General features: G+C 44.8%; 1 protein-coding gene across 1 annotated transcript in view; it reads left to right on the forward strand.

Moving 5' to 3' along the window:
• Col22a1 (collagen type XXII alpha 1 chain) overlaps positions 1 to 25,735 on the forward strand; it is a 217,055-nt gene that overhangs the window by 123,823 nt on the left and 67,497 nt on the right. The window contains exons 38-45 of the mRNA XM_051159567.1: positions 419 to 479; positions 2,320 to 2,329; positions 6,179 to 6,221; positions 8,016 to 8,093; positions 19,667 to 19,702; positions 21,177 to 21,230; positions 22,337 to 22,381; positions 25,646 to 25,693. Of these exons, the coding sequence (XP_051015524.1) occupies positions 419 to 479; positions 2,320 to 2,329; positions 6,179 to 6,221; positions 8,016 to 8,093; positions 19,667 to 19,702; positions 21,177 to 21,230; positions 22,337 to 22,381; positions 25,646 to 25,693 (375 nt within the window). The remainder of the gene's footprint in view (positions 1 to 418; positions 480 to 2,319; positions 2,330 to 6,178; positions 6,222 to 8,015; positions 8,094 to 19,666; positions 19,703 to 21,176; positions 21,231 to 22,336; positions 22,382 to 25,645; positions 25,694 to 25,735) is intronic.

Consider the following 25,735-nt stretch of genomic DNA (forward strand, 5'->3'; position numbering starts at 1 on the left):
GTGTTCATGACTGCCATGATTAGGTCATGGTCATCAGCTGGAAATGGAATCCCCTCCCATAGGCTGCCCCTAGGTCTGTATGTGGTAAAAGAAAAAGATACTAGGTTTGGGGCTTATGGGGTCAGGTGATCCTGGTTTTGAAGCTTGATCTTGCTTCTTCCCTTTGGGAGCCCTTAGCATGGAGATATGAAGTAGAAAAACACACGAAGGGATAGAGAGACTCGGTTTTGTCCACATAGGGTCAGGAAGTGGCAGAGTGAGAAATCACACCCAGCACCTACACTGAGTGTAGTCACACTGCGAAGAGAGTCCCCTTCTCTCTCGGCTCTCTGACTACTTACTGCTCCAGCAGAGGGCAGCAACCTTGTATGTGGTGAGGGATTCAGCTCTCATGGTTCTTTGCTGTTCATTTCAACAGGGACTACGTGGACCACCTGGGTTACCTGGTCCCCTAGGAACCAAGGTGAGTGCTTGTCCAAGCAAACTGGAGATGGTACAAGCGACCACTTAAGAGAGTGTGTATGTTTTTTACTGGAAGCACCTCTGGTCATCTCAAGCACTCCTACACTTCTCATGCCAACACTCTTGACATCATGAAGAAGTGTCCCCAGCAGTGCTTCATAAATGCTGATTGGTTGAACTTCGACAGCTACTGGCTTTCGTCTGGCTAAACCAAGGTTAACTCTTGTCTTGGTACTGAACATCTGGTAGCAGATGTACCCCAAACTTTAACATAATTTTAATAGATGTCTAGGAGTCATGATTATGTGTGTGTGTGTGTGTGTGTGTGTGTGTGTGTGTGTGTGTGTGTGTGTGCGCGCGCATGTGTGTTTCAGTCCTGGTCTATTCAGGGGATTTGTGTTCTATCCCCAAAGCCTTGGCATATATGGTGGGTCGGGGTAGGGAGGGAAGAAGCTGCAGGGAGAATTTGGGGGGCACCAGCACTGGAAATTGGTTAGTATGCCCACCCACCAAATTCTAGTGACCTTTATGACAAGGAAGGTCAGAGAAGGTTACCTAGTTGGGCAGCCAAGCAGAAGAAGGAAATGGGTGAATAACAGCCAAGTTCTCCCTCAGTTCATAGGCACCTACGGGCCTGGAAAGGCAATAATCCTCAGAGTAAGCAGGGAATTAATTATGCTACTGTAGGCCTTGGCAGGAGGTTGAAGGGCACACAGAGGCATGGGCTGCAGCACATTTAATTGTGGCCACCCGTATGCACAAGTGAGAATTATGACACCGGCTCAGATCCATGGGCCAGTCGTTCATTGGTGTTCAGATGGAAGGAAGCTCAGACAGTTAGCTTTAATGAGATATGCATATTTAAACTACATAAAGATGCTATTATAAAATCACTTCTTGCCACTTGTGCCTATTTATAAAAAAAAAAAAAAAAAAACAATTTCTTCAAAAAGTACTTCTTGCTAGGAGTGGTGGTGCACGCCTGTAATCCCAGAACTTGAGAGGCAGAGATAGATAGGAGGATTTTGAGTTTGAGGCTAGGCTGGGTCATGAGGTTGGATATAGGTCAGTCTGGGCTACACAATAAGGACCCTTTGAACAACAACAAAAAAAGCTTAAAAAAAAAAACACAAAGAACACATTCTTATGTATGGTCTACACCGTGGTCTTGTCATCCACCGAGTCACCCCGAGACTGCCAGCACTCTCTGAACCACACTCCCTCCCATCCCAGATAGTATTTTAAGTTTTCCTGCATGTTGCTGTGACTGGAAGTTTTCTTCCCAGGCTTAAAGTCCAGCCACCTGGAGCGAGACCATTCCCCTATTTGTTCCTTTTCTTTTGTGGCTGTGCATCTTTGGGGTGGCAGCCACACATGTACAGTGTGAACTGATTTTAAAATGGACTGTGAGAAGCTCACCAAACTAACATTTAGCATGAGGAAGCTTGAGGCTCTATTGATGTCAACAGTAGCAAAACACACACCTTGGCTTAATTCGTTTCTCCCTGTTCAAGCAGGTGTTCCCCATAACTACCCTAGACCTGCAGGAAATGAGTTTGTCCTGCACTAATGTGCTGGCAGTATGATGATTTGATTGTGTTATCTATGATCAAACATTTTTCTAAATGGTAGAATTATCTATATGGTAGGAGTAAATGCATGTCAGCTGCAAATTTTCTGAAGGGGGAGTCAGGTAAGCATCCTATGAGGGAGGCTGTCTGTCATTGGTGAGCCCTGTCCAGATTCACCTTCGATGCCCAAGCACTCTGACTCTTCCCTCTTGAGAAGGACCTTCAGGACCTAGAGGACACCGATAACTTTTTAGAAGCAAAAAAAAGGGGTGTCTGAAGTGGCAAGGAGTAAATGGGTTGCCTTGTCTCATTTTCCACCATAATTACATATAACCTTTATCTGGCAGCAGCAGACACTTCACATTCTTTTTATTCTGCAGTTGGATCTTGGGATCTTAACAACAGAACCATAAATATATTGTTTTCTTTCTTCCAAGTAGAATGTCAGGGAAAGGAACATGTTACCAATCTATAAGAAATAGTTTGCTAGCATAAGGGTTCACTAACACCCATTCAGAAAAATGGCATCCTGCGGCTTCAGCTTTACTGTTGTTACAGGAAGATGCTCACCTAGGCAGCTTATATCTGACCTGTGAACATTCTGTTAGAGAAGGCCATGCGGGAGTCATTGTGGGCATCCACAAATGTACAGAGGTGGGCTCAGACTCCTCACCCAGTGTTGCTGAGCAGTTTCAGCACCATGGGGCTCAGGGTGCACATGCTGCCCCGGACCACCTTTTCCCCTTAAATATGCACTTATTCCACTGTTGATGATGTACGAACGTGTACCTACGGTGTGGCTTGGGAATAAGAGTTCCCACTGTCAAGGCATTTAGAAAGAAAGCTGAAATTCAAAGGCATCTTTATTTGGGGAATGGATTGCTCTAAGGAGCAATGGAGCAGGGAAGAAGAAAGATGAAGAGAGATCCCCTGCCCCGTCCCAGGTGTTGAGAGAACATGCTTCGTGGAACTAGGGGCAGACGTAATCTGTAAGGTCCCATCATCAGTTTTCGATGGCTCCTGATTGCAGGCAACTCTTTGTGAGTGACAAAGTGACTTCCTGCAAAGTGAACGTGTTTGGGCTTCCTAGGGAACTTATTTTGAATTCCAGCTCAGCTGCCTCCAAGGTAGATAGATGACTTTAGCTTTCTGAGACTGTTGCTTTTCTGTTTCAAGCAGTAAAGAATATTTGACACCGAAAGGGCTCCTTGAGAGGAAAATGATCTTTATGGGTGTATAGTCACTGTGCTATAATTGCCATCTCCCTGCAGAACCCCAAACTTCTTTACACGTTCCTCAATAGAATGTGGGTCCCAGACACCAGCTCATGGGCTCTATTCCTTCCTACCCACTGGCCTTCTTGCTGTTGATGACATAGTGCTGGGTTTATTTTCATGTCCTTCGGGAGCCATTTTCTAAAAATGTCTGTTGGTCAAGCTGGGAAGTGGTTTCTTGAGGGAATTTTTAGCATCACAATAGGCTACAGGCACAGATGGGGCCAGACCTGGCCACTGTGCAGAAAATCAATCACTGTTGGGCCAGGGAGGCCTTGCAAGTGCATTCTTTTCTCTGGGGTACAGGAGAGAAGCTCATTTCGGGGAAGGCAAAATTCAGTGCCTGGCACAATGTGGCTGCTGAAGGATTGCTTGTTTCCTGCGTCCAGGCAGAGGGCATTAAAGCTGGCCACCAGAATCAGGCCTTAAGCCAGACACTTGGGGCAGAGATATATAGATATCTACCCTATAGCTGACTCACTTGAGGTATGTGGTGGTAAGTTTTGTTTAACAGGCAAATGAATAGGGAGTCTACTTTAATGCTGCTTACAAGGAAATCAGAGGTAAGTTGGACACACGACCAGCAAAAAGTCAGTGTGAAAATTAAGGAAGATGTGTGCAAACACCTGAAATCTGACAGACACAGACAGACAGACCAGGAGGGAGGGGGGAAGAGAGGCAGGGCAGGCAAGTGTGTTAGGTGGAAAGGGAATGACCAGACCAACCCAGTGAATGGGTCAGTTTGGGGAGCTTGGATCATGGAAGTTTAACCATGCTTTCAGAGGCAGTGCCATGTGCAAGAAGCAGGGATGTGTGTGTATGTGGGGGGGGGGGGTGAGGTTTACCCATTACTTTGCTGTTGCTATGACAGAATAATATGACAAAAATTAAGTCACAGAAGATAGAATTTTGACTTGCAGTTCCGAAGTGATTGAGTCCTTCATTGAGGGGAAGGCATGACATCTGCAGCAGCAGCGTGCGGTCAGCCTGACAGGAAGCAGAGCGATCTCATTTTATCCCTACATGGGAAGCATCACAAAGGCTCAAGGAAGAAGAGGTGTGGGGAGGGGTGATAAGCCTGACTGGAAGCAGAGTGGTCTATTTTATCCATAAGCAGGAAACAAGAAACAGAGGTAGGGACGGGGAGAAGCGGGGAGGAAGTGAGAAAAAACAGAAAGTGGGGGCCATCTACAAAACCTCAACCCCGCTTCTACCCCAGTGAAGTACTTCTTCAGCAGTGCTGAACTTCCTAAAGTTTCCTGTCCAAACAGCACCACCAACCAAGGGCCAAATGCTCAAACGTGCCAGCCTGTGGAGGACATTTTTCATCCCAACTACAGCAAAAGTGGGGGCAGGATACACAACACAGAAGAATATAGATTCGTGGTGTGACCTGTCCTTCAACTGTTAGGGTTACTGATGTACATGGAACATGGCCTTGGGAAGGAAACTGGAGGCTAGGTATAGCAGGGAAGTCTGCATCAATCTCTTTAAAGCAAAACTAAGGTGCAGAAGGAATGGATTTGTTTGACATTGTATGTGCCCATCTGATTTTTCTTTCTGCTAACTCTTGTGGTAAAATGGTAACATCATAACTGCAGTGCTTGGTGTATCTCTCAACTTCATAGTCACTTGCCTTCTAAATGATTACATGTAAGTCGCAGGGGACCTTGGTAGATAGTCTTACTGTTTCATTGAGGAAGATCCTAAGGTATAGAGGACTTCCCAAGGTTACCATAGGAGCATGACATTATTCTGGGACCAGACCAAGAGTTACTCAATTGTCTGAACTGTTCCTACCTGACCCTCTTCTCTCTTATAAAGAATTATTGGCAGATGAATTGTGGGTCAGGCTCATGCTCATTTCTGTATTTATCTCCTCCACCTCTTCCTTATACTTCTTAATTAGATTTCCAAGATCCAAGTTATGTTTTGCTTCCCAGACCTACCCATACCATATCACCCTAAAGAAGTAGAATGTGCTGAATAGGAATTTGAAGAGAAATTAGGAAAGAGCTAGTAGGGTAGTTGAGGGTGGGACCATGGATGATCTGTTTCTTGGGGATCGTCCACAGCTGGTGGCATAGCCACATTGGGCTTGGGAGGACAAGGAAGATAAACGACAGGTATTAAGGAGGCTTAGCGAGGGGTTTGGGGTTTGGTTCCTATGTTTTTGTAAGGACTGTGGAAGTGCCAATCCACCCATCTTCACGACAAATGCTCTACTTCAGAACTTAGCACTAAGTACTGACAGCAAGCAGGCATCATAACTAAATGGCAGGTGGGGATTGGAGCCGAGGTCTCAGCTGAGGTCTCTGCTTGCATGGGACAGACTGAGTGTTAGCTGGATGAATAGCTAGCTGTGGTCATCACAGGCGCAGGAAAGACACATCATCTTAGAAGGATGGCTTTTTCCTATTTAGCTTTGTATGATTTGTCTTATTTTTATTTGAAAATTTCATACATGTATACATTTTATCTTGATCCCAGCCATTCATAGGCTCCCCAATATATCTCCCTCCCAACTTAATGTCTTCTTTTTTAAATAAAAACAACCCACGGAGTGCAACTATGGCCTCCTCTATGCGTGTGAGTGTGGGGATATCCGCTGGAAATGGGCAGCACGGGTCAGAGCAGCCTCTTTATGCTGTGGACAGTTGTTAATGCAGAGACTCATAACTGTTCAAAGTTCTGGAAATAGATGAACTTGAGTGTTAGCTGTAAAGTGACATTTATGACATTCTCCCACACAGGAGGCTCAGGGAACACATGGGAAGAGCAGGAAGAAAGACTGTAGTCTTGGCATGTGGGAAAGAGTGCAGTGAAACGTTGTTTGGCTGTGACGTGGCTGTTGTACACATGAGCCAACAGCAGCGATGATTGCTTGCTCAATGGTCAGTATTACTTTGTTAAAGTCCCAAATGCAAAGGTTTCCAGTGGCCATCGTGGACAAACAATGTAGCCTGTTTATTAACAGTATTTTAAATGCTTAAAAACATAAATGTTAATAAGTTAATGTTTCCTCGAGCCAGCTTTCTGAACATAATCCTTTTGGCTTTTTGTGACCAGCTTCTGGACTATTTCCTTTTGTCAGACTCATCCCAGGGATATTAAGTGGCCCAAGGAAGGACACCTGCTACTGCATTGTGAGGCTGGAGATATAGGCAGGAATCCCTTAAGTAATGTGATGCTCTGTGTTTTGAATTGGGATTCTGCGAAACAGTCCCAGGCAAACTGCATTTCCCACTGTTGCCTGTGGGAACAAACAGCAAACTCATTAGCAGTTAGGCATCCAAAATCTGAATATTTGTGCAACATAGCATGATCCAAGACTAGAAATACCTTGCAGGCTTGCTGCCCACTCAGAGTCAGCCTTGGTCAGAGACTTTTTCTCTGGGACTCTAGGTGAGAGAAGTATGGCAGAATGGGGAAATAGATGGATCCAGAGGGTCCTAGAAAGCCACAAGAAGAACATGACCATGACGGGCGGATATGGACCCAGGGGGATCTGCTCAATCTACTGCACCAACCAAGGACAATACATGCCATAAACATTGAACTCCTGCTCAGATCTAGCCAATGGATAGGACATTCTCCACAGTTGTGTGGAGAGCAGAACTGACTCTGACGTGAACTCTGGTGCCCCTTATTAGACCACTTCCCCTGGGTAGGGAGGCCTGGTGGCACTCAGAGAAAGGATAAGCAGGCTACCAGGATGAGACTTGGTAGATAGCCTATGACCATATAGTGTGGGAGGAAGTCCTCTTCTGTCACAGACCTAGGGGAGGGGAATAGGGTGAAAAGAGAGAAGGTGAGGGAGGAATGGGAGGATACAAGTGAGGGGATAACAATTGAGATGTAGCCTGAATAAATTAATTAAATAAAAATACCAGAAATTGAAACCTTAGCGTCCTTCTATGGGGGATGGCAAAGTCTTTCCCTGTCCTCTTTCTTCTCTTTCTTTTTTCATCAAGTTTGGAGAGTCATGAGGTGAGAACAGCAGGAAATGCAGCTGTGGGCTTATGTGGGCTGAGTGGCAGGATCACACATGTTTTTTCTGTGTTTAACACTTTTAACCAGTATGCTCCCATGTTGGGTCAGCTGCTCGTGTGTCCCAATCTGACAGGTAAAGAAACACCCTCAGAGACCTTGTCATGGTCTTAAGTGCTGAGTCCACAATTTAAAGTTGAGCCTCCAGTATCCAAACCCATACTTTTAGCTGTGATGCTTGAAGCTATGATCTTGCTTGAGATATCTTTGAGGCCGCCTCTGACACACCCAGAAGAGCTAATCACAACGTGTAGGTATTGGGAAATTCTTGAGACATCGATGTGTTTATTTACTGATGTTGTGGGGCTTGAGTTGAAATGTGGGTGGATGTGTGGTTGGGATGGAGGTATGATAATCACAGTAGATATGTTGTCTCCAACACGGGGAATAGTCTTAGTTTCCTATTCATAGTTATGGTCATGTTGAAGTTCGGAGAGCTTTGTAATCACATGATTGTTATCACAATCATGGGGCTCTAGTCCATGTAGGGTTGGGCCAAGAGAGGGAATGATCTCTTTTAGCACATATTGGAATGGAACATGAAGAACAGGTGATGGGTGAGGAGCCCATGGAGCAACAGTGAGGGTTTTGTGAGAAGCATAATTCTTCCTGATCTTTCCAGCACTGACCTGTTCATCCCATCTTTCTGTCTCCCTAGGGTGACAGAGGAACACCTGGGATCCCTGGCTCTCCTGGAAGCCGAGGCGACCCAGGAATCGGGGTCACTGGTCCACCTGTGAGTCCTTATTCAGTAACGTCATTGTCCTCAGGCCACACTGCAAACCCCGGCTAGTTGTCTTGGAAGTCCACAGCATAAGAACCTGCAGAGTTTCAACTGATATGGCCATGGGCTGTGGGTCCTTGGGTCCATTGAATGAAGGGTCTGTGTACATGGCTGGGGCGGGGGTTGCTACAAAATTTGTTGTACCTCTAATGGGAATAAGAAGAGTGTAACTTTTTCCAAAGCATGGGTGTCATTCAAAACAAGGGCAACAAATCTCATCAATTCTGTATTTCTACTTTCATAATTTCGTTGCATGCATATGATATATATATATATATACACATATATATGTATGTATACATTTTGTGTACACATACATATATAAAAATGCATAAATACATATGAAATATATATATCATATAAAATGTACTTGGGTCATATTTCCCACTATTACCTTCTCCTTTTTTCCCTTCTTCCACTGAACCCCTCCTTCCCACCAAAACTGTCCTTCTGTTTCCATATCTTGCTTGCTGCCAACTGAATTGAATTAGGGTTACCTGTGTGAACACAGATGTGGCTTTATTTACTTCAGCAAGGGCACTCGCCTTACAGGGGATGACCACTGAGGAGTTTGACTTCTTGCCCCCAGCAAGTGCCTATAGCTTCTCAGGGCTGCGTGGGGTCTTATTAGTCCTGCCCGTTTTTATGATGCTGTGTTGTTGTGCCCAGCGTTGTGCATGTAGCTACTGCTGGTGTGATTTCACACAGTGTTTGTAAAAAAAAAAAAAAAAGACTCATGGATCAAACTTTGAGTAACAAAATCATAGCCAATAAAATTAGGCTGGGGAAGGAATGCATCCGGGGAAACATTATGGTTTTGTGTATTTCAGGACCAAAAACAAAACAAAACAAGAACAAAATGTGAATTACCTTAATTCCTCTCATTGGTAAAGATGAGAACTTAAATCGAATCATGGTTGCAAAACAGCATCCACAAATGGTCCTCAAACTGTGGGATTTATTTTTTTATTTTACTTTATTTTTTAAAAAATTTATCCTTTTACAGCCCAATCATAGCCCCCTCCCCTATTGTGGGGTTTTTCAGGCTTGTAAGACCCATGACGTTAGTACCTTTGTTGTTTCGGAGTTATACATGCTCACCCTGTGGCGGCTCGCTCTCTTTGTCCTCAGCCCAGCCATCCTCCACTTTGGCCAAAGCCAGAACACGTGACATTGGAATTTAGAATTGTTTTTGGTAAAGAACTACATTTCTTTTCTTGAGAATAGAGTAATGTTTGGTGTCTTTTCACCACCACAGAAGCCTGTCTTTTTTTCCCTGTCAGTGAGCAATAGCTTTCAGAATTTAAGGACAATTTCCAATCTGAAGTTTTCTCTTCTCCTGTCTGCTCTCTTCGTCGCTAGAGGCAGAATATTGATTCAGCTTCAACTGCGTTTTTTTTTTTTTTTTTTTTTCTTGACAGCCAGCCATGTCTTACTATTACTTGAGAAAAACTCAAAGGCTCAGCCAAGCCTGGGAATAGCTCAAGTACCCACGTGCAATTATTATTTTAAGCCATAAGCCCAGTCTAACCTCACCCTGCTAAACATAACCCGGCTAGAAACCAGAACAGCACACGACCCAGTCTCTGCTTTTTTTTCCCCGCATTTGAGGAGTGCGGACCACAACCACGATGATCTTTAATAATACCATTGTTTTTATTTTAATTTAGAATTTCACATAGAGTTCTCTATTACCATTGTTACCCTTCCAACTCCTCCTGTGTCCATCTCTCACTCCTGACCATATTCACAACCTCTTTATTAATGTTATGTGGTGTGTGTGTGTGTGTGTGTGTGTGTGTGTGTGTGTGTGTGTGTGTGTGTATTTGTAAATATAGCCTACTAAATTCATTTAGTGCTGTTTGTGTGTATATGTGTTTAGGGCTGGCTACTTGGTATTAGATAACTATTAGTTACCTCTATCTCTTCATGTAGTGGTGGAGTTTCATACTGTTTCTGCTATCCACCATAGTGTTGAATTTCCTGGGTGCAACTTCCCCATTGACTATAGAAGACTCTTATAATCCGCTACCCACCCCCATCTTCCACAGCATGCTCTGAGCCTTTGGTGTGAGGAGTTTTGTCGCAGGTGCATCTCTTGAGGTTGGCCACCCCACGGTCAGATGTTCTCTTCATTTTGCCCAGTTGTAAATTTCTAGATTGTTCTTTGCCTGCTGCAAAAGGAAGTTTCTTTGATTAAGGTTAAGAGCTACACTTACCTGTGGGAATAAGAAGAAATATTGGTATGTGGTTCGAAGTTATGCCGGCTTACGATAGGGGCAGTAGTGGGCTTTCCTCTAGTGCCCGTGCCTCACCACTTTGGATAGTTGGCGCATTTACAGTACCAGTGGTACATTCTCTCCTTTTGAGCAGTTGAGCTTCTGTTTGCCTCTAACATATAAGTGTCACTGTGGCACCTTTGAGGATACCTTGCCATGTCGGTGTTTGTTCGAGTTCATGGGCCAAGTAACAATTCTTCATATATAACGCCCAAAGAATAAGACGAGAGATGTACTTTTTCATCTATGCTATCACATGAAATAAAACTCCCTTTTGCTCTCTTGTCTGTGGTCTGCGTCCATCTGAGTCCGGTTAGGCCTCTCTCTTCACACTTGGCTCTCTGTTCCTCAACTCTCCAACAGGCCTGGCCACCTCCCCACTGCAAACGGCCGACCCTTCCCTACGAGCAATGAGGACTCCTTCAGTGTGACAGGACAAAATTATGAAGGGTCTCTGGGTCTTTCTGGTTTCCACGGACACTGTGGAATGAATTTCCTCCGGGAAGTCTTGTCTGATTTTATTGCCTTCCGTAACAAAAAATTTCACCTAGAACTTCTGAAAATCAAAGCTCTCCATTATATATCCATTGTATGGTGGCTTTGTTTGTTTGTTTGTTTGTTTTTGGACTTCTTTATTTTAGTGTCTGGTAACTAGGAGGAGCAAAAGATAAGAAACAGTAGACAAGACTTCTTTATTTCTGAAGTTGTCTTCTCAGAAGGGCCCCTTTCCCTTGAATTAGGAGTTTGGTTCCTGATGGAGTTAATCCCTCAGAAAAGGAAATACCATGCCCAGTGCCTGCAATATGGCTGTTCCTTTGTGTCCTGGCCACTCCTCAAGGATACACCACAGCAAGCTCATCCTTAAACAGCCAGGCAGCAGAGGTGGCACAACTCACCCCAAATCTAGCTAGGCGAAATCACCATGAAAAATCCTCCTGCCTAACTGATTCCATGGGAAATGTAATTTGCTGGCTGCAGCCAAAAGGCTGTAAATCAACTCTTTAGTGCATTTCTACCACTTGGGCTTATTAAAAGCTTCCTGGTGGTTGAAACCATGTTGCATTACCATAAATCTCATTGGCCAGCAGCCTAGGCTTGTGATGGCCTGAGAAGCTGCATGAGAGATTCAAGGACTTGCTGCTAGCAAGCAGATGTGTAATGGAAGCAAGGAAAGGATGTGTCAAATTATTGGGCAATGTGGACCTTTGCTGAGCAGTCCAGCGTCTATCTCTGTCTCTCTGTGTCTCTGTCTCTGTGTCTCTGTCTCTCTGTCTTTCTGTCTCTTGCTTCTTCTCTTCTGTCTCTTTCTGCATCTGTCTCTCTGTCTCTCTGTCTCTCTGTCTGTCTGTCTCTCTGTCTGTCTCTCTGTCTGTCTGTCTCTCTGTCTCTCTCTCTCTCTCTCTCTCTCTCTCTCTCTCTCCTCTCTCTCTCTCTCTCTCTCTCCCTCTCCCTCTCCCTCTCCCTCTCCCTCTCCCTCTCCTCCATGCTGTACAGCACAGGATCACATCCAGCACTACCCTCCTAGGGGAGACAGGTTATCCTTCAAAGTTAGTGTGGGTACCTGAACCATGTGTTTGAGAGATGATCTTAAAAGTTTGCTCCTAGAGGTGACAAACTGAGTCAGAGACAGGAAGTAAGTCCAGATGGAGTTTGTTATTGTGCCTGTGGGCAGTCAAGGGTGACTACATGGTACACTCTGAGAGATGGGGTACTAATACTGTAGCTAGAGAGCCGCTCCCAGGAACTGTCATCTTGGCATTGGCCTTGCGCCTCACATGTCCCTTTATCATGTATAGGCTTGGCTACTTCCTGGAAGGCATCCTTAATGCCCCCCACCCCCAGTGGCTTAATAGCTTAAGAGAGTGGCAGCAAGCCCAGAGCCAACCAATTTCAGGCAAATACAGAATTTCAATGCACCACATGTTTTTATTTGTTGTTTGTTGTTGTTGTTGTTGTTGTTGTTGGTGGTGGTGGTGGTGTGTGTGTGTGTGTGTGTGTGTGTGTGTGTGTGTGTGTGTGTGCGCGCGCACGCACGCGCCTCTAGTTTCTGTGGATATAAAAATCACAGAGCTGGCAGCCACTGCGATGTGAGCGTTAGAATAATAGTATTACCCAGCATCAGCTGCCTCTGGATGGTAGTCAGAGCAGAAGCCTCAGGTCTCCCTCCTTCATTCACATTTAATGCCCTCAACATCATGGGAGACCATCACTGCTTGCTGATGAAGAAGCTGCAGGCATGACGATGTGAAGCCACGCCCCTGAAGGCATGTAGAGGCCATGGGAGGCTGGCCTGGATCCCACAGATGCCTCAGTGTCCCTTCTAGCAGGAGGACAGAAGGGATGTGTCCATTTCACATATCCTATCTTCCGTGCGTCATGTCTTTTTATGTCTGTTATTGCTCCTGGACTTGGCTTATGTGGCGAGGCAAATGCTCTCTGTGTTTATGTGTCTTCTCTGCCTGATTTGGTGTATGTCTTTTAGTAGCAGAAAGAGAATTAGGTTAGCTATTTTCCGTTAGATAAGAATATTGCAGTTGACTGTGCAGTCTTCTCTGGGCACTATAGGGGATCCCGGGTGCTGGCTAGTACTGAGCCAGGGACAACTTCATAGCCTTGCTATGGTGAGATGCAGGGAAGAGACAGGGCTAGAGTCTCATTGAAGCCTCTCAAACCCTGTCTAGTGCACACAGGTTGTCAGGTCCTCTGGACAGCAAAGGGCTTTAGAGAGGGTATGAGGATCTGCCTCTCTCCAGACTCCTGGCCTTCAACACTGCTTTATATGTAGCCATGTTTCAAAAGTAAGCCTTAGGGCAAAGTCCAGGACTTTCTTCTGAGCGTAAGGAATGATTTAAAACAATGTTTCTCCCTTGTAAGTGGAACAAACAAGTGTTGCTGTCAATGCTTTCTAAGGCACAGTTGAGTGGACCTGGCTCTGGATTAGGACTTCCATGAACCTAGTCTCAGGATGACACTGTGGATAAAGAGCCTGAGGCTTAAGACACCTGGCCCTGCTGCTGCTTATGAAAGGCATGGGAGCCACTTGAAAGAAGTGGATCTTTACTCTGGATGGAGGCACTGTGATCACCCTCTGCTTTTAGGGGGTCTGAGGCTTCTGCTTACTTCATGACATGCTGGGGACTTTAACTCTCCTGGCTAGTTTTTGTTGTACACAGCCAAAGTCATCACAAGGAAGGGCTCTTTCTTGGTCCTGGATAGAGAAAGGCCTCGGCTGCTGCTACTTCTGTCATTGTTTCTTCCACAACCCATGCCCTTGCCAAGTACCCAACTGCACTCCTGTGCTCTAACATGATGCTGGCCCTGGTGTCCCTTTATCTCCCTTTGTCCCCAAGTGTCCATTTGTCGCTTTTACTTCTAGGTCTCTGTGTTTCTATTCTATTCCTTGCAGACCTACAGCTGTTTTTCTGAACCCTGAACCTAAACCACTTCTTGCCTGTTTGGAGACGCTCAGGCCTCCCCAGGCCAGACCTCAGTTTCTCTTGATTCTTTCTGTATCTACTTCTCTTCTGTGTAGAAAGTCTGACACTCTCTCTGCCTTGTGCTCCCTCTGCATAAGGATGCTCCAGCCAGCAAAGGACGGCATGAATAATGAAGTCTTTGACTACTATTTGTTTAGTGATCCCATAGCCATCTTAGTTTTTATAAGGACACTTTATGATGTGTGCACAATGGCAGAATTACCTAACAATGTATTTTCTAGAACATATCTCTGTCTTAAGCTTGCATACATACCACAAACATACAGATATATATCACATGGGGACACATGCACATGTACCAATACACATGGGGATGCATACATACATGGCTACACTGGTGCCTGTTGACAGGTGCAGTTCACAGAAACTGATAAGACAGAGTCCCAATAGTCTGGTAAGTGGTACATGCCTTCTGTCTATCTCTGCTTTTGGGAAGCACTCCTTTACATCTTTACAAGGTTGATGAGCTCTTTTCCTCTTGCCGTAGACATATGAGGAAGTACAGTACATTTTTATTCTCTAGAACTTTGTTTCTGAATTGCTGTGATGTGTCTTACATGCTGGGGGCAGAGAACAGTGACTCCCAGAGCCAGAAGCAGCCAAGCTATGACGCTCCTCGTGTGAGGCAAGCAAGCCACTTCATGACACCTGATTAGCATTCAGTAGGTCAGGGTTATGAGATGCCAAGATCCTACCTAAGAAATCTACCTAAGAAAAACTGGGGACTCTACTCAGGAGGAAACAAGTGAGAAAGTTGAAGACCAGGGAGTTCCACAGAAAGAGAAACAGGATGTTCCTGCAGAGGGGACACCAGGCCAAAAAAAAAAAACAGGCTTTGTACAGAAAAGTACTAATCCCTGCTCCCCTTTCTCTCTGTCATCTTATCTCTCTTTGATACAGAATGATATGTATACATACCAAAAGTAGAAAGGATAATATGATGATCCCCTCCACCACACCCCCCATGTAGCCATATGGCTACTGTGCTGGCTAGTTTTTATGTCAACTTGACCTAAACTAGAGTTATTTTGCAAGAGGGAGCCTCATTTTAGAAAATGCCTTCCCACAACCGTATTGGCCTGTGGTACATTTTGACTGATGACTGATGTGTAAAGGCCCAGCTCCCTGTAGGTAGGACCACCACTGCTAGGCTAGTCGATGCCACTACTGGGCTGGTGGTCCTGGGTGCTGTAAGACAGCAGGTGAGCAAGCTGTGAGGATCAAGCCAGTAAGCATCCCTCCTTCATAGACTCTGCATCAGCTCCTGCCTCGAGGTTCCTGCCTTGAGTTCCTGCCCTGACTTCCCTCACTGATAGACTGTTGCCTGGAGTTGTGACCTACAGTTGTAAACCCTTTGCACACCCCAAGTTTCTTTTGGTCATGGTGTTTTATCACAGCAACATAAACTCTAAAACAGTCACTTACCAGGATCTCTCAGTAAATGTTCCCTATTTTCCTTTTATCATCTCTTGATCCTCTTGGTTTTGAATCATGCCCAGGAATACATAATTTTTACTTTACATATTTTATAGACTATAATTACGAAAGATTAAAAACTTCTAAAATGCTAGTACAACTTCATCATCACACACAGAAAACACGATGCCAAATATATTGCCATGACTCACTTCTTAATTATTTCACCTGTGTCCTGCTCATCAATTTTTTTATCTTCTCTGAATTAAGAGCCAAGTGAGAAAATATGAATTGCCTAACCTTTCAAAAGAGATCTCTTACTAATTTGTAGATTTCCCATCCCCTCCTTTTTATTTAATTTTTTGTTTTGTTTTGAATTTTGTTTTTCAAGACAGGGTTTCTCTGTGTAGCCTTGGCTGTCCCGGACTCACTTTGTAGACCAGGCTGGACTCGAACTCACAGTGATCCACCAGCCTATGCCTCCCGAGTACTAGGATTAAAGGCTTGTACCACCACGCTGGGTACCCATCCCCCCTTTTTAAATTTCCCTATTTGCTTATAAAGGACATCAGGTTTATTCTTTGTTCCTTGGGATTGTTTTATGTTTGCTAACAGGATACATTAATATGATAGTTTAGCAGGGCCTGCCACCTGTGTAGTTCTCATTAGCTAGTACCCAAGTCCAGAGGCTTGGTCAGATCCAGGGATGATGATTTTGGCAAGACTTCACAGATGGCCCATTGCATATCAGGAGGCACATAGGATGTCTGGTGGGTCTCTTTCTGTGATGTTCATACCCTTTGATGTCAGAAGTCCCATCAATTAACACATCAAGGGCTGCAAATTGGTGCTATGGTAGTTCTGTCAGATGATTCTTCTGCCTTTATTGGCTGGACTGTTTCTCTATAGAGAAAAGTTCCCTCCTCTACAACCTGTCCACACAACTTATATACCTAGTGTAAATGGAAATGCGTGGGTCCTCCCCAGTGAGTGCTTTCACATAATGCCTTACAGAGATGGACCATTAGACTTTTGATTGAATATTTTTAAATAATGCTTGAACTCAACGATTTAAATACATTTGGTGTTTTAATGTATCTTTTTATGCCTAAATTGTTTTAGCTTATTCCCATAGGAGTCTATACAAGTTGACCCTGAATCTTCTGATGCAAACCTAGCAGCCTTTGGTAACTCCCTTGCTCTCTTTGGCCTAGAGGTCTAGGTATGTCATGTATGTGCTTTGGCTAAATCTCTGACTATACATCCACTAAGCAGTAGTAGTTTCTCTGGGTGGAAAACGGTACCAAAGGCTGAAACTAGGGTGTTAGTTAAGATGACTTTTGGATATGCATATCAACTTATGTGTTGTTGCCTCTGTAATCACTGTGATGGGGTTCCCAACAGTTCAAAGGAAGAATAGTTTGTCTTTCCATGATCACAGTTTGGGAGCTATAGTCCACCATGGCTGTTCATGCATGGGGATCTGTGGGATTAGCTCACAGCTGGAGCAGCAGGAGACAGAGATGTCTGGCTATGCTATGTCAGCAGCCAGGAACTGTGGCTTAGGTTAGAATCAAGCCCAGGCTTTAACCCTTAGGACATTTACAGCATCTACTTACTTCCTCCAGGTAGACTCCACTTCCATAGCATTTTATTACTTGCCCAAATAGCATCATCATCTGGGGACCAATTAATTGTTGAGAAAAACACCTTCCTGGGACCATTACAAAGTCTTACAAAGGATTCAGAATTAGGAAGGAAGTCACTATGTAATACTCTTCCACGATACATATTTTGAAATGTAATATGTGTATACAATGTATTTTGGTCATAATCATCCTCTCCTTCTCCCTCTAACTCTTCCAAGATCCATAATTTTTTATAACCCACTGATTCCAGTTGCGGTACCAATATATTCAGGTGTGGGAATCTCCACTGGAGTGTGGTTGGCCTCCCAGGAGCCACATCCTTGAAAAACACTCACTCTCCCTTTCTCAGAAGCCACCAACTGTCTATAGTTCCTCAGTTGGAAGGGCTCATGGCCTTCTACCATCTTCATGTCAGTGTTCCCTGGCTTAATCTTAGGCAGACAACCATGGCTACTGTGAGTTTGTGTGCACAGTGGTCCTACCATGTCCAGAAGACGGTGTTTTGCTGTGGCTCTCCCTGATCTCTGGCTCTCACTGATTTCTGCCCCACTTTTGTGATGGCACACGAGTCTTGGGTCGAGGGATGTGGCATAGGTGTCCCACTTGTGCCTGAGAATTCCACTGACTTAACCTTTTTGCACTTTGATCAGTTGTGGGTTTCTGTATTACTCCACTGCTCATAAAACCTTGAAAAGTATGTAGAATAGCCCTGGGCATGCTTTTTATGGTACAGGCATCAGGTAGCTTTTCTATTTTGTGTTTTATTTCTAAAAACATGAGGAAAAGTGACCATCTAGCATTGTATTGTAATGGAAAAAAAACTGAAGTTCAGAGATGTGAAAGAATTTGCTTAAAGTTAAAGAGTTAATATTTGATAAAGCAAAGATTTGAAATGACCATCTTTGAAGGCAAAGCCTGTCTACCAAAGTTGCATAAGATAGTAATTTGAAACCTGGCTTAATGAGCAAGTTAAAGGTTTTAAAGTTGGAATTTAATTTGGAAACAAAGAGTGACACTAAATATAAGATGGCAACATTCCTTATGCCAAGGACAGGCTGCCCTCATTACATTTCTTTAAATAATATATTACAGTCCCATTGGACACTACCCGAGAAGAACAAAATTCAGATGCATGATGCATTATGATAGAGGAATCAGTGGCCTCGGAGCCAAGTGCAGCAGAGGGGACTTCCAAGCCCATCATTTTTACCTGTTTGACTTCAGCTAAGTTAATGTATTTCAGTTTCAGCTTTTCTATCTATATCAAATGGATGATGGAGATACCCAGTGTTCAGGCATCCTGCTAGGGCTAAAGTGAGTGTGTGTGTGTGTGTGTGTGTGTGTGTGTGTGTGTGTGTGTGTGTGTGTGTGTGTGTAGTATCTGGCGCCTCTCCGGGCATGGAGAATAATAATAGTGAAAAGTCTCCTTCTTCACAGACCTCTCTATGTCTTTAGCTGGTCCTCCTCGTGTGTGGAGAAGGATTAAGCCATTGCCGAATGCTATAAAAGTTTGAGAAGTAAATAATAAAAACTCATCAATAGCTAAGTGATGCCATTCCCATTCTGCCAGCTTTTATTAACTGGAATATTTCTGCACAGAAAAAAATGCTTGCTCACTGATGGCTGCATCCCAGTCTACAGTGCATGCAGAAAGAGAGTGGAAATGCTTGTGTCAGTAGAGATCATTGGCGGAAGCCCTACTCAGTAGCAGGATGTAGTGTTGTGGTGGAGACCCTGTCATATAAAGCCTGTGATGCTTTCTACAGAAAAAAGAGAAAAAGCACATAAATGTTTCTGGCTTTTTATTGTGATCCAGTAAATGTCCTGATTTTGCTTGTTTTGTTGCTTGTTTGTTTGTTGATTTTGTTTGATGTGTGTGTGTGTGTGTGTGTGTGTATGTATGTGTGTGTGTGTGTAACATCTTGATCCAAAGAGCCCTTGTCCTCACTCTCTGCCTCTATAACATTCTTAGAACCCTTCTCTCCATCTCTACTGCCCTCTGTTTCTCTGCTGTATCTTCAGACCTCGGCTCCTCATCGTGCTCCACTGTGCACTTGAAAGGATGCTCATTTGCTGCCTTATAGCTCAGGAGCATAAGCAATAGGGGCCCTGGGGACTTCATCACAACGCAGGGGCCTGGGGCTTTGTGTGAAAACTCTTCTCCCTCTTGGCAATACTTATAATGCCTTCCTGGGAACTGCTACAGCAAGATGAAAACACCAATATGGGAGCAGAGGCTCAGGACACAGACTATTCTGTTCATGGAAAACTGAGAGTTGCTCATTGATAAATTAAACTCTGACATATGCAGAAAGAACCAGAACCTCTCCAAGGGTGGATAAGATGGGAAACCTAGGTCACACCAAAGGTATGTGGCAGGAGCAGAACAGGACTGAGGAACCTCGTGGGAGCAACAGTGCATGACACTTGTTCTGGAAGGATAGAGGGAATCTAGCTTAGCATTACACTTTACAAAACAGAGCATGGTGGTACATGTCCCAGAACGTGGGAAGTGAAGGCAAAAAGAACAAGAGTTCAAGGTTATCCTTAGCCACATAGTGTTGAGGCCAGCCTGGGCTATGTGAGGTCCTGGTGTTTTATTTTTGTTTTTTAAGAATGACCACAGCATGCTTAAATGGCGAGTGTTCCTGTTTTGTTTGTTAACCTATTTGTTCTCTTCTTAGGGCCCTTCAGGACAACCAGGAGACAAAGGACCCCCGGTACAGTATGCTTTAGACAGAGGACTCAACTCAATTCTAAACTAGGGACAATCAAACATTACTAGACATTCTTCACACTAGACAGAGCCCAAAACATGAGCATGGGCAGATGAGGAGGGATGGAGTGCTGGAGTCATTGAATCTAGCACAATTTTTTATAGCTGAGAATACTGAGACTGATGTTACCTGTCTGTTAGTACCCCTCCGGTAAAGAAGTAGAGCCTCAATTTAGTGAATTTGATCGACTTTGATCAGAAGAGTTGGTTTTGAATTCCGGCTTTTCCCAGCCACAGAGCCAAGAATATGTGAGAGGATTTCTTCTGACTTGTAACATGGAGGCAACAATACCACCTATGAGCCATTGCAGCAATGTGTTGAGCTCCTTTTCAGCTAATGCAATGAAAGAGCTCCCAGGATGCATTTGTTCTCAGGAACGGCCGCCATTGTTGGTGGCCGTTTGCAGGCAGGTAGCCTTGTGCTTGTTTTGCTAGATGAAAAAAACTGAGGCTCAGAACAATTGAAGCTTACTGCCATTAGATTCCAAAGCAAGTTGTTTTGAGTAGAGCAGAGGAAGGTGAGACTCTGGATGAAGGGTAGGTTTGAGGAGAGGTCTTCAGAGGCTTTAGAGGAGGCAGTTTCAGCTCCTGCAGAGCAGGTAGCCAATGCCTCGAGAAGAGCTGATTTTCTCCTTGTAAATGTAAAGACATGAGATCTGTTGCCTCTGCTGTTCTCTGATGTTGACAAGAAAATGTCAACATAATGGAGTGATCTAGGGCATGATTGTCGTGCATGAGGCCAAACATTTCGCTGGGTCTTCTGCATGGAAATGACTGTAACCAATTAGCATCTCATGAGGATGGCTGTGCAACTCATGGTGCCTCGAAGGGCATTCTGGATTGGTGCTCAGGCCTGGTACTCCACAGGAGCTGTGCCTCCCACTCCAGCAAGGGGCCAGTGCACAGGACTCATGCCAAGCTCGCAGACACATTTTTCCTCAGCATTGGATCTGTGTATAGAACACGTCTGCACAGAGCACGTTCTGCTCAGTAAAGTTTGAGCATGGTGCTCTGGACACATACGTGGCTCTGTGCAAGGTGCAGTCTGTTATTGCAGGGATGACAAGGCAGCAGGAATATGAAGCAGCTGCTTACATTTCACCCACAATTTAGGAGATGGGGATGAATGCAAGCTAGTCCTCTGCTCAGCATCTTCATTTTCCACAGCCCAGGATCCCCTGACCATGCTTAAGACAGGTCATCTCTTAGCAGTTAGCATGACTGTCATAATCCCCACAGGCATGTCCAGAGGCCCGTCTCTGTGATGATTCTAGATTTTGTTAGGCTGATAGCTCACACTAGTTGTTGCTCCCCATAGCATAGCAAAGCATAGCATTTGTGTGATTATAGCCAACTATAGCCGGACAAAGGTAAGTCCTATCTTCTCACAGTTGAAGCCTGTCTTTCTTTTTCAACAGGGATCTCGAGGCTTACCTGGATTCCCCGGCCCCCAGGGACCAGCTGGCCAGGACGTAAGTAACAAGAAAAGCTGTGGATTTAGTCAGTGTTTAGGATCTCCCCCCTGAGCGCATCTATCATCTCCTAGCCTCTCTTGTTCATGGGATGGCATCCTTGCCTCAGTCACATTTCTGTGAAGCCCCAGGGTATTTGTTTATGTATTTTTTACTTTTCCTGTCAATTGTGGATTTTTTAATTATTCAGATTTCTTTCATAAAACGTTTTTATGATGTTTTCAGAGCCCTGTATACTCCTGGGTGTCCAATACACTGTCTCATATTTCTTGGTCATTCTGTTTTGATGAACTAGGGTCTGGTTCTTCCATGGATGTCTTCTTGCTTTTGCTTTGGCCCCTCTCCTCAAGGGACTTACACAGGCTCATCTGAAGCCCCTTGGGACAAGACCCATTTATGATGACAATGGCAGTCATCTTTTTCTTTATCTCTTGGCCTTTGATCCGAGCTCCCTGAGTTTGCCATCTGTAGGTCCCTGATACAGGCACAACCAGGACCCCAGAGGCATTCAATATACCCTCACTGGCAAAATAAATGGCAGCTATGAGTTTATATAGTGTAAAAAAAGAATGCCTAGCTTCAGTAATCAGCATTACTCACTGCTCATTGTCTGTGCTTCTTTGGTCCCCATTAGACAGGCACAATACAGCCCTCTTCCCTTCTTTGGGCTCTGGTTCAGAAAAGAACACTGCTATAGTTCTTGTTTCCCAACACTCATATCTAACTGCCCCCTGTCATTGTATTCTTGTATCCAATCATCAATGAAATCACTCTCTTCTCAATGCTATCCTACCCCTTATATTCGGAATAAAATATTAATATGGGTTTGTATGTAAATGTGTGTTTGCATGTACACAATATGCACTAGGCAGTTTTAGTTTGAGGTTCTGGAAGGGACTTACAAGAAGGTATAGTTTGCCCTACACCCTTATCACTGTCACTTGGAAGTTCAACCAGAGCCCATCTTCAAAGCTGTGTGAATTACCCCACAGCCAAGTCACAATTGGCTGAAGCAGAGGTTGATGGGGGAAGAGGGGGAGGATATGCAGAATAGATAAGGATGAACAGATCGCCGCCGTGATGGTTTTCTTTCTTTTTTCTCTTAGGGTGCACCAGGAAATCCAGGAGAAAGAGGGCCTCCTGGAAAACCAGTATGTCACCTGCCAGGTCTAGATAAATGCTGACTGTCAGTCAGGGTGCCAGCAAGAAATAAAATGCAATTGAGACAGTTTCAGAAGCTTTAACAAGGGATGAACTGGGCAAAGGGAAATGATTTGGGGTACAACGTAACCGAGCATGAGCCATAGTGGGGAGCCATGTCCACCACTGTGCTTGTTTGCAGAGCCAGGTACTGGCTAGAATGGTGGGATGAGAGCTGTGGATTCAAAGTCACTGCCAGAAAGCCTAGCCTGGGAAAGGTGGGCATCTTCTTACCTTCCAAGTCCCTGAAAGGGCTTCCCTTTGGTTCAGGTAAGTCATGGGCCAGCAGGCAGGCTAGCCTTGAGATATGGTGAAATAAAGCAGAAGACAGAGTCTGATGCTAGTGTGGAAACTGGACAATAGTGACACCCACTAAAAATTTCCAACTTGTCCATTTTCTATCTTTTGTTTGAGTGGCCTGTTGGCCCTGTTTAGACATTTAGATGTGATTTTGTTTCATATGATCGTGAGAGACTCATTCTGTAAGAGCTTAAGGTACTGACGGGTCTTTAGCAAATGGAGGGCCAACAGGCATCTCTCAGGTACAGTGCCTCCATCTTCTGGGATGCGCCCTGAATTGACAATGGCAGTAGAGAAGTCCCAGAGACTTAGCCAGGCACCAGGTCATTTGTGGCCCCATTAGGGAGGGACTCAGGAGACTGAACATGTCTGGAGGTGGGAGAGGCAGCTCTAGGCGGAGATCAACCATGTGAAGATGCTGACCACGGACCAAGAGAGAGTAGCCATCAGGCAGGAGTCTCAGGCCTGGTGACTCATCCCATAGTCTACTATTGCAATCATGTTGCTCCCCTGGGCAGACACTTCTTCTCATGATGGGTCTGAGGGATTGCTTGCCCTCTTTGCAAGAGTAGCTTTAGATAAGAGCCCAAGGTACAGAAAATGTTGTGGTCTCGTACAACCCTCCCCGTCTTGTTAGAGCTGGTGGCCTCAGCTTAGAGCAAGAATGGGATCTTATTCTCTCTCTGGAGCTATGACACTTCTTACAGCAGACCTCCAGAGAGATGAATAGAAGTCACATTGCAAAGTGTCAAAATAACGTACCTCCTTACCTCCATGGACTCTGCTTTAGAGCAGTGAAAGAAGCTGTTTGCAAGCTGTGTCATCATCGAGGGGCAGCAGGGCCACAGTGAGACAGATAGAAGACCAAGACTCAGGCCCAAAGCATTGAAAGTTTACACCACAACTTGTACATGTTAGACCTTGACACCACCCTGCAGAGATGATACAGAAAGTATAGTCAATGGTGTCTCACAAGTGGTTGCCATAGAACAGAGGGCTCCATCTTTATCTGGCCTGGCCCGAACCCCCATGAAGCTGTATAGTGAGTGGCCTATAGAGCTGACCCCCCTGTCAATCATTGGCAGTATAGCTTTCCCAGCAGAAGCTGGGCAGGAGTAAGGAGACTTTAGGTGGGTATAAGATATGTCTTCTTAGTCCTATCACATTCCACCATGTGTCATGTAAAGTTATTGGACCTAATCTCTAGCCTGTGACAAGCTCCTGAAAGGCATCCATGACACATGGATGTGTGTCTTGTGTCCCCTGCCCTAAGGTTACCACTTCCATAAAATACCAAAACAGCTTTCTTCAGAACCCCTCATGAGGATTACAGAAAAGTGATACGAGCAAGACCCTGATGAAGTCATCACAAAGCCTTTCCGTTGTCTCTACTTCTCCCTTGCCCTCTGTCCCTCTGTGAATAATGCCCAATACATTCAAAGGGCTCACACCAGATATTAAAAGAACACAAATGACAGTATAAGATATCACAGTACAGTGCCAACTGCCTAAGAATGCTCCAATGGAAGCTATCTGTCTCCCCCACCCCACCCCCTGCGATACAAATGACCTTCTCAAGAAAACAAAAAGATCTCAACTAAAACTTTCCCTTTTTAAATTAAAAGGTTAATGAATTGCTATTAGAAAGGTCATATTTTTCTCCAGAATGTCTCACTCTGACAACTGGAGGCAAGTAAGTGTCTCACTCTGCTATCTCTTTAGCAACTCTATGCTAAGTGGGTTCTCCTTCCTATGCTAGTCACTGTGCACCACCACCACCCTGCCCCAAATCTGGGGTATTCTAGCCTTGTGGCTCTAAGAGATGGTTGAATTGTTGAACTTTTCAGCACAGGAGACAACATAAATCCTTTGTAGACACCAGCAATTCACTTATGTCAAACAGTTGGATGGCTTGTCAGTTATGGTATGAGGCAAAGCCTCTGAGCTAGGGAGAATGGATACTTCTAGAAAAATTGTCTAGACCTTATCCTCTTTCAAGAGTCACTGCCATAGACTGATGGTGGCCCACACTTCCCATGCATGGCATGGGATGGAGTGCATGCCCTGTCCCTGGGGAGTGGCCCTATGGTGCCCCTTTCCATTGCACAATCTGCAGCTTGCAGCAGAGATTTCCAACTCCTAAGGAACATTTAAGGGTACTGCTCCCCTGTAAGGGTTGTCTTGCCTTTCCATTTGCCCCCAAGAGTTCCTTGATCCCAATGCACACTGAAGCCTGCTTTTCTTCTGGGCTTTGGTTAGCTATAGCCATCATAGGGCATGTTCCGACTTAGTGGATTTGTGAGTCCAGCAGCTGCTGCATCTTACACTCATACCCTTCAGCTATCTTACACACATCACCATGTGGTGATGGTGATGGGAAGGGAGGGCGCTTTGGAAATGTCTCAGATCCCCTTCCCATAACCAAAGACTTTCATCCCAGAATAACGTGCAGTGTTTAAAATGCTCTTTCAGCCATGAGAGCTGAAGACACTGGTGTACAGTCATACTAAGGTCATGAATGATGAACAGCAACCGCTATTGACCATCTGGAAGATTTGTGACAGGCGCATTGTAGGCCGTCTGTCCCTTTGTTTTCTATACTATCTGTGATGCCCTATTAAGCTTTGATAAGGCCAGGGAAGGAGAACAGAAGGAGACAACATGAGGCTGGGAATAGGAAGGCCTAAAGTCCACTAGCTATGTCCGGGGATGGATAGCCTGAGTGGCCACTGCCCTGGCACAGTTTCCTTTGGTGGTTCTCAGGCTTGGGACTCTGGTAGACCCGTTTGCATCCCATGCATATTCAAACCTGTTGTGACGAGGCATATTCTGAAGGCCATTCACTCTCTGAAGATGCATGAAAGATACTTCATGTCAATATGTGTCTCTGCTCTTATTTATTTTTACTTTCACAGGGCCCTTTTCCACTGCTGTCTCCAGAGGACATAAATCTCTTAGTAAAGGTAAAAGCTCATGTGTTGAAAATGGTGATGGGGAAGTACAGG

This window comes from Acomys russatus, chromosome 17, assembly GCF_903995435.1.
Source record: "Acomys russatus chromosome 17, mAcoRus1.1, whole genome shotgun sequence".
NCBI lineage: Eukaryota > Metazoa > Chordata > Mammalia > Rodentia > Muridae > Acomys > Acomys russatus.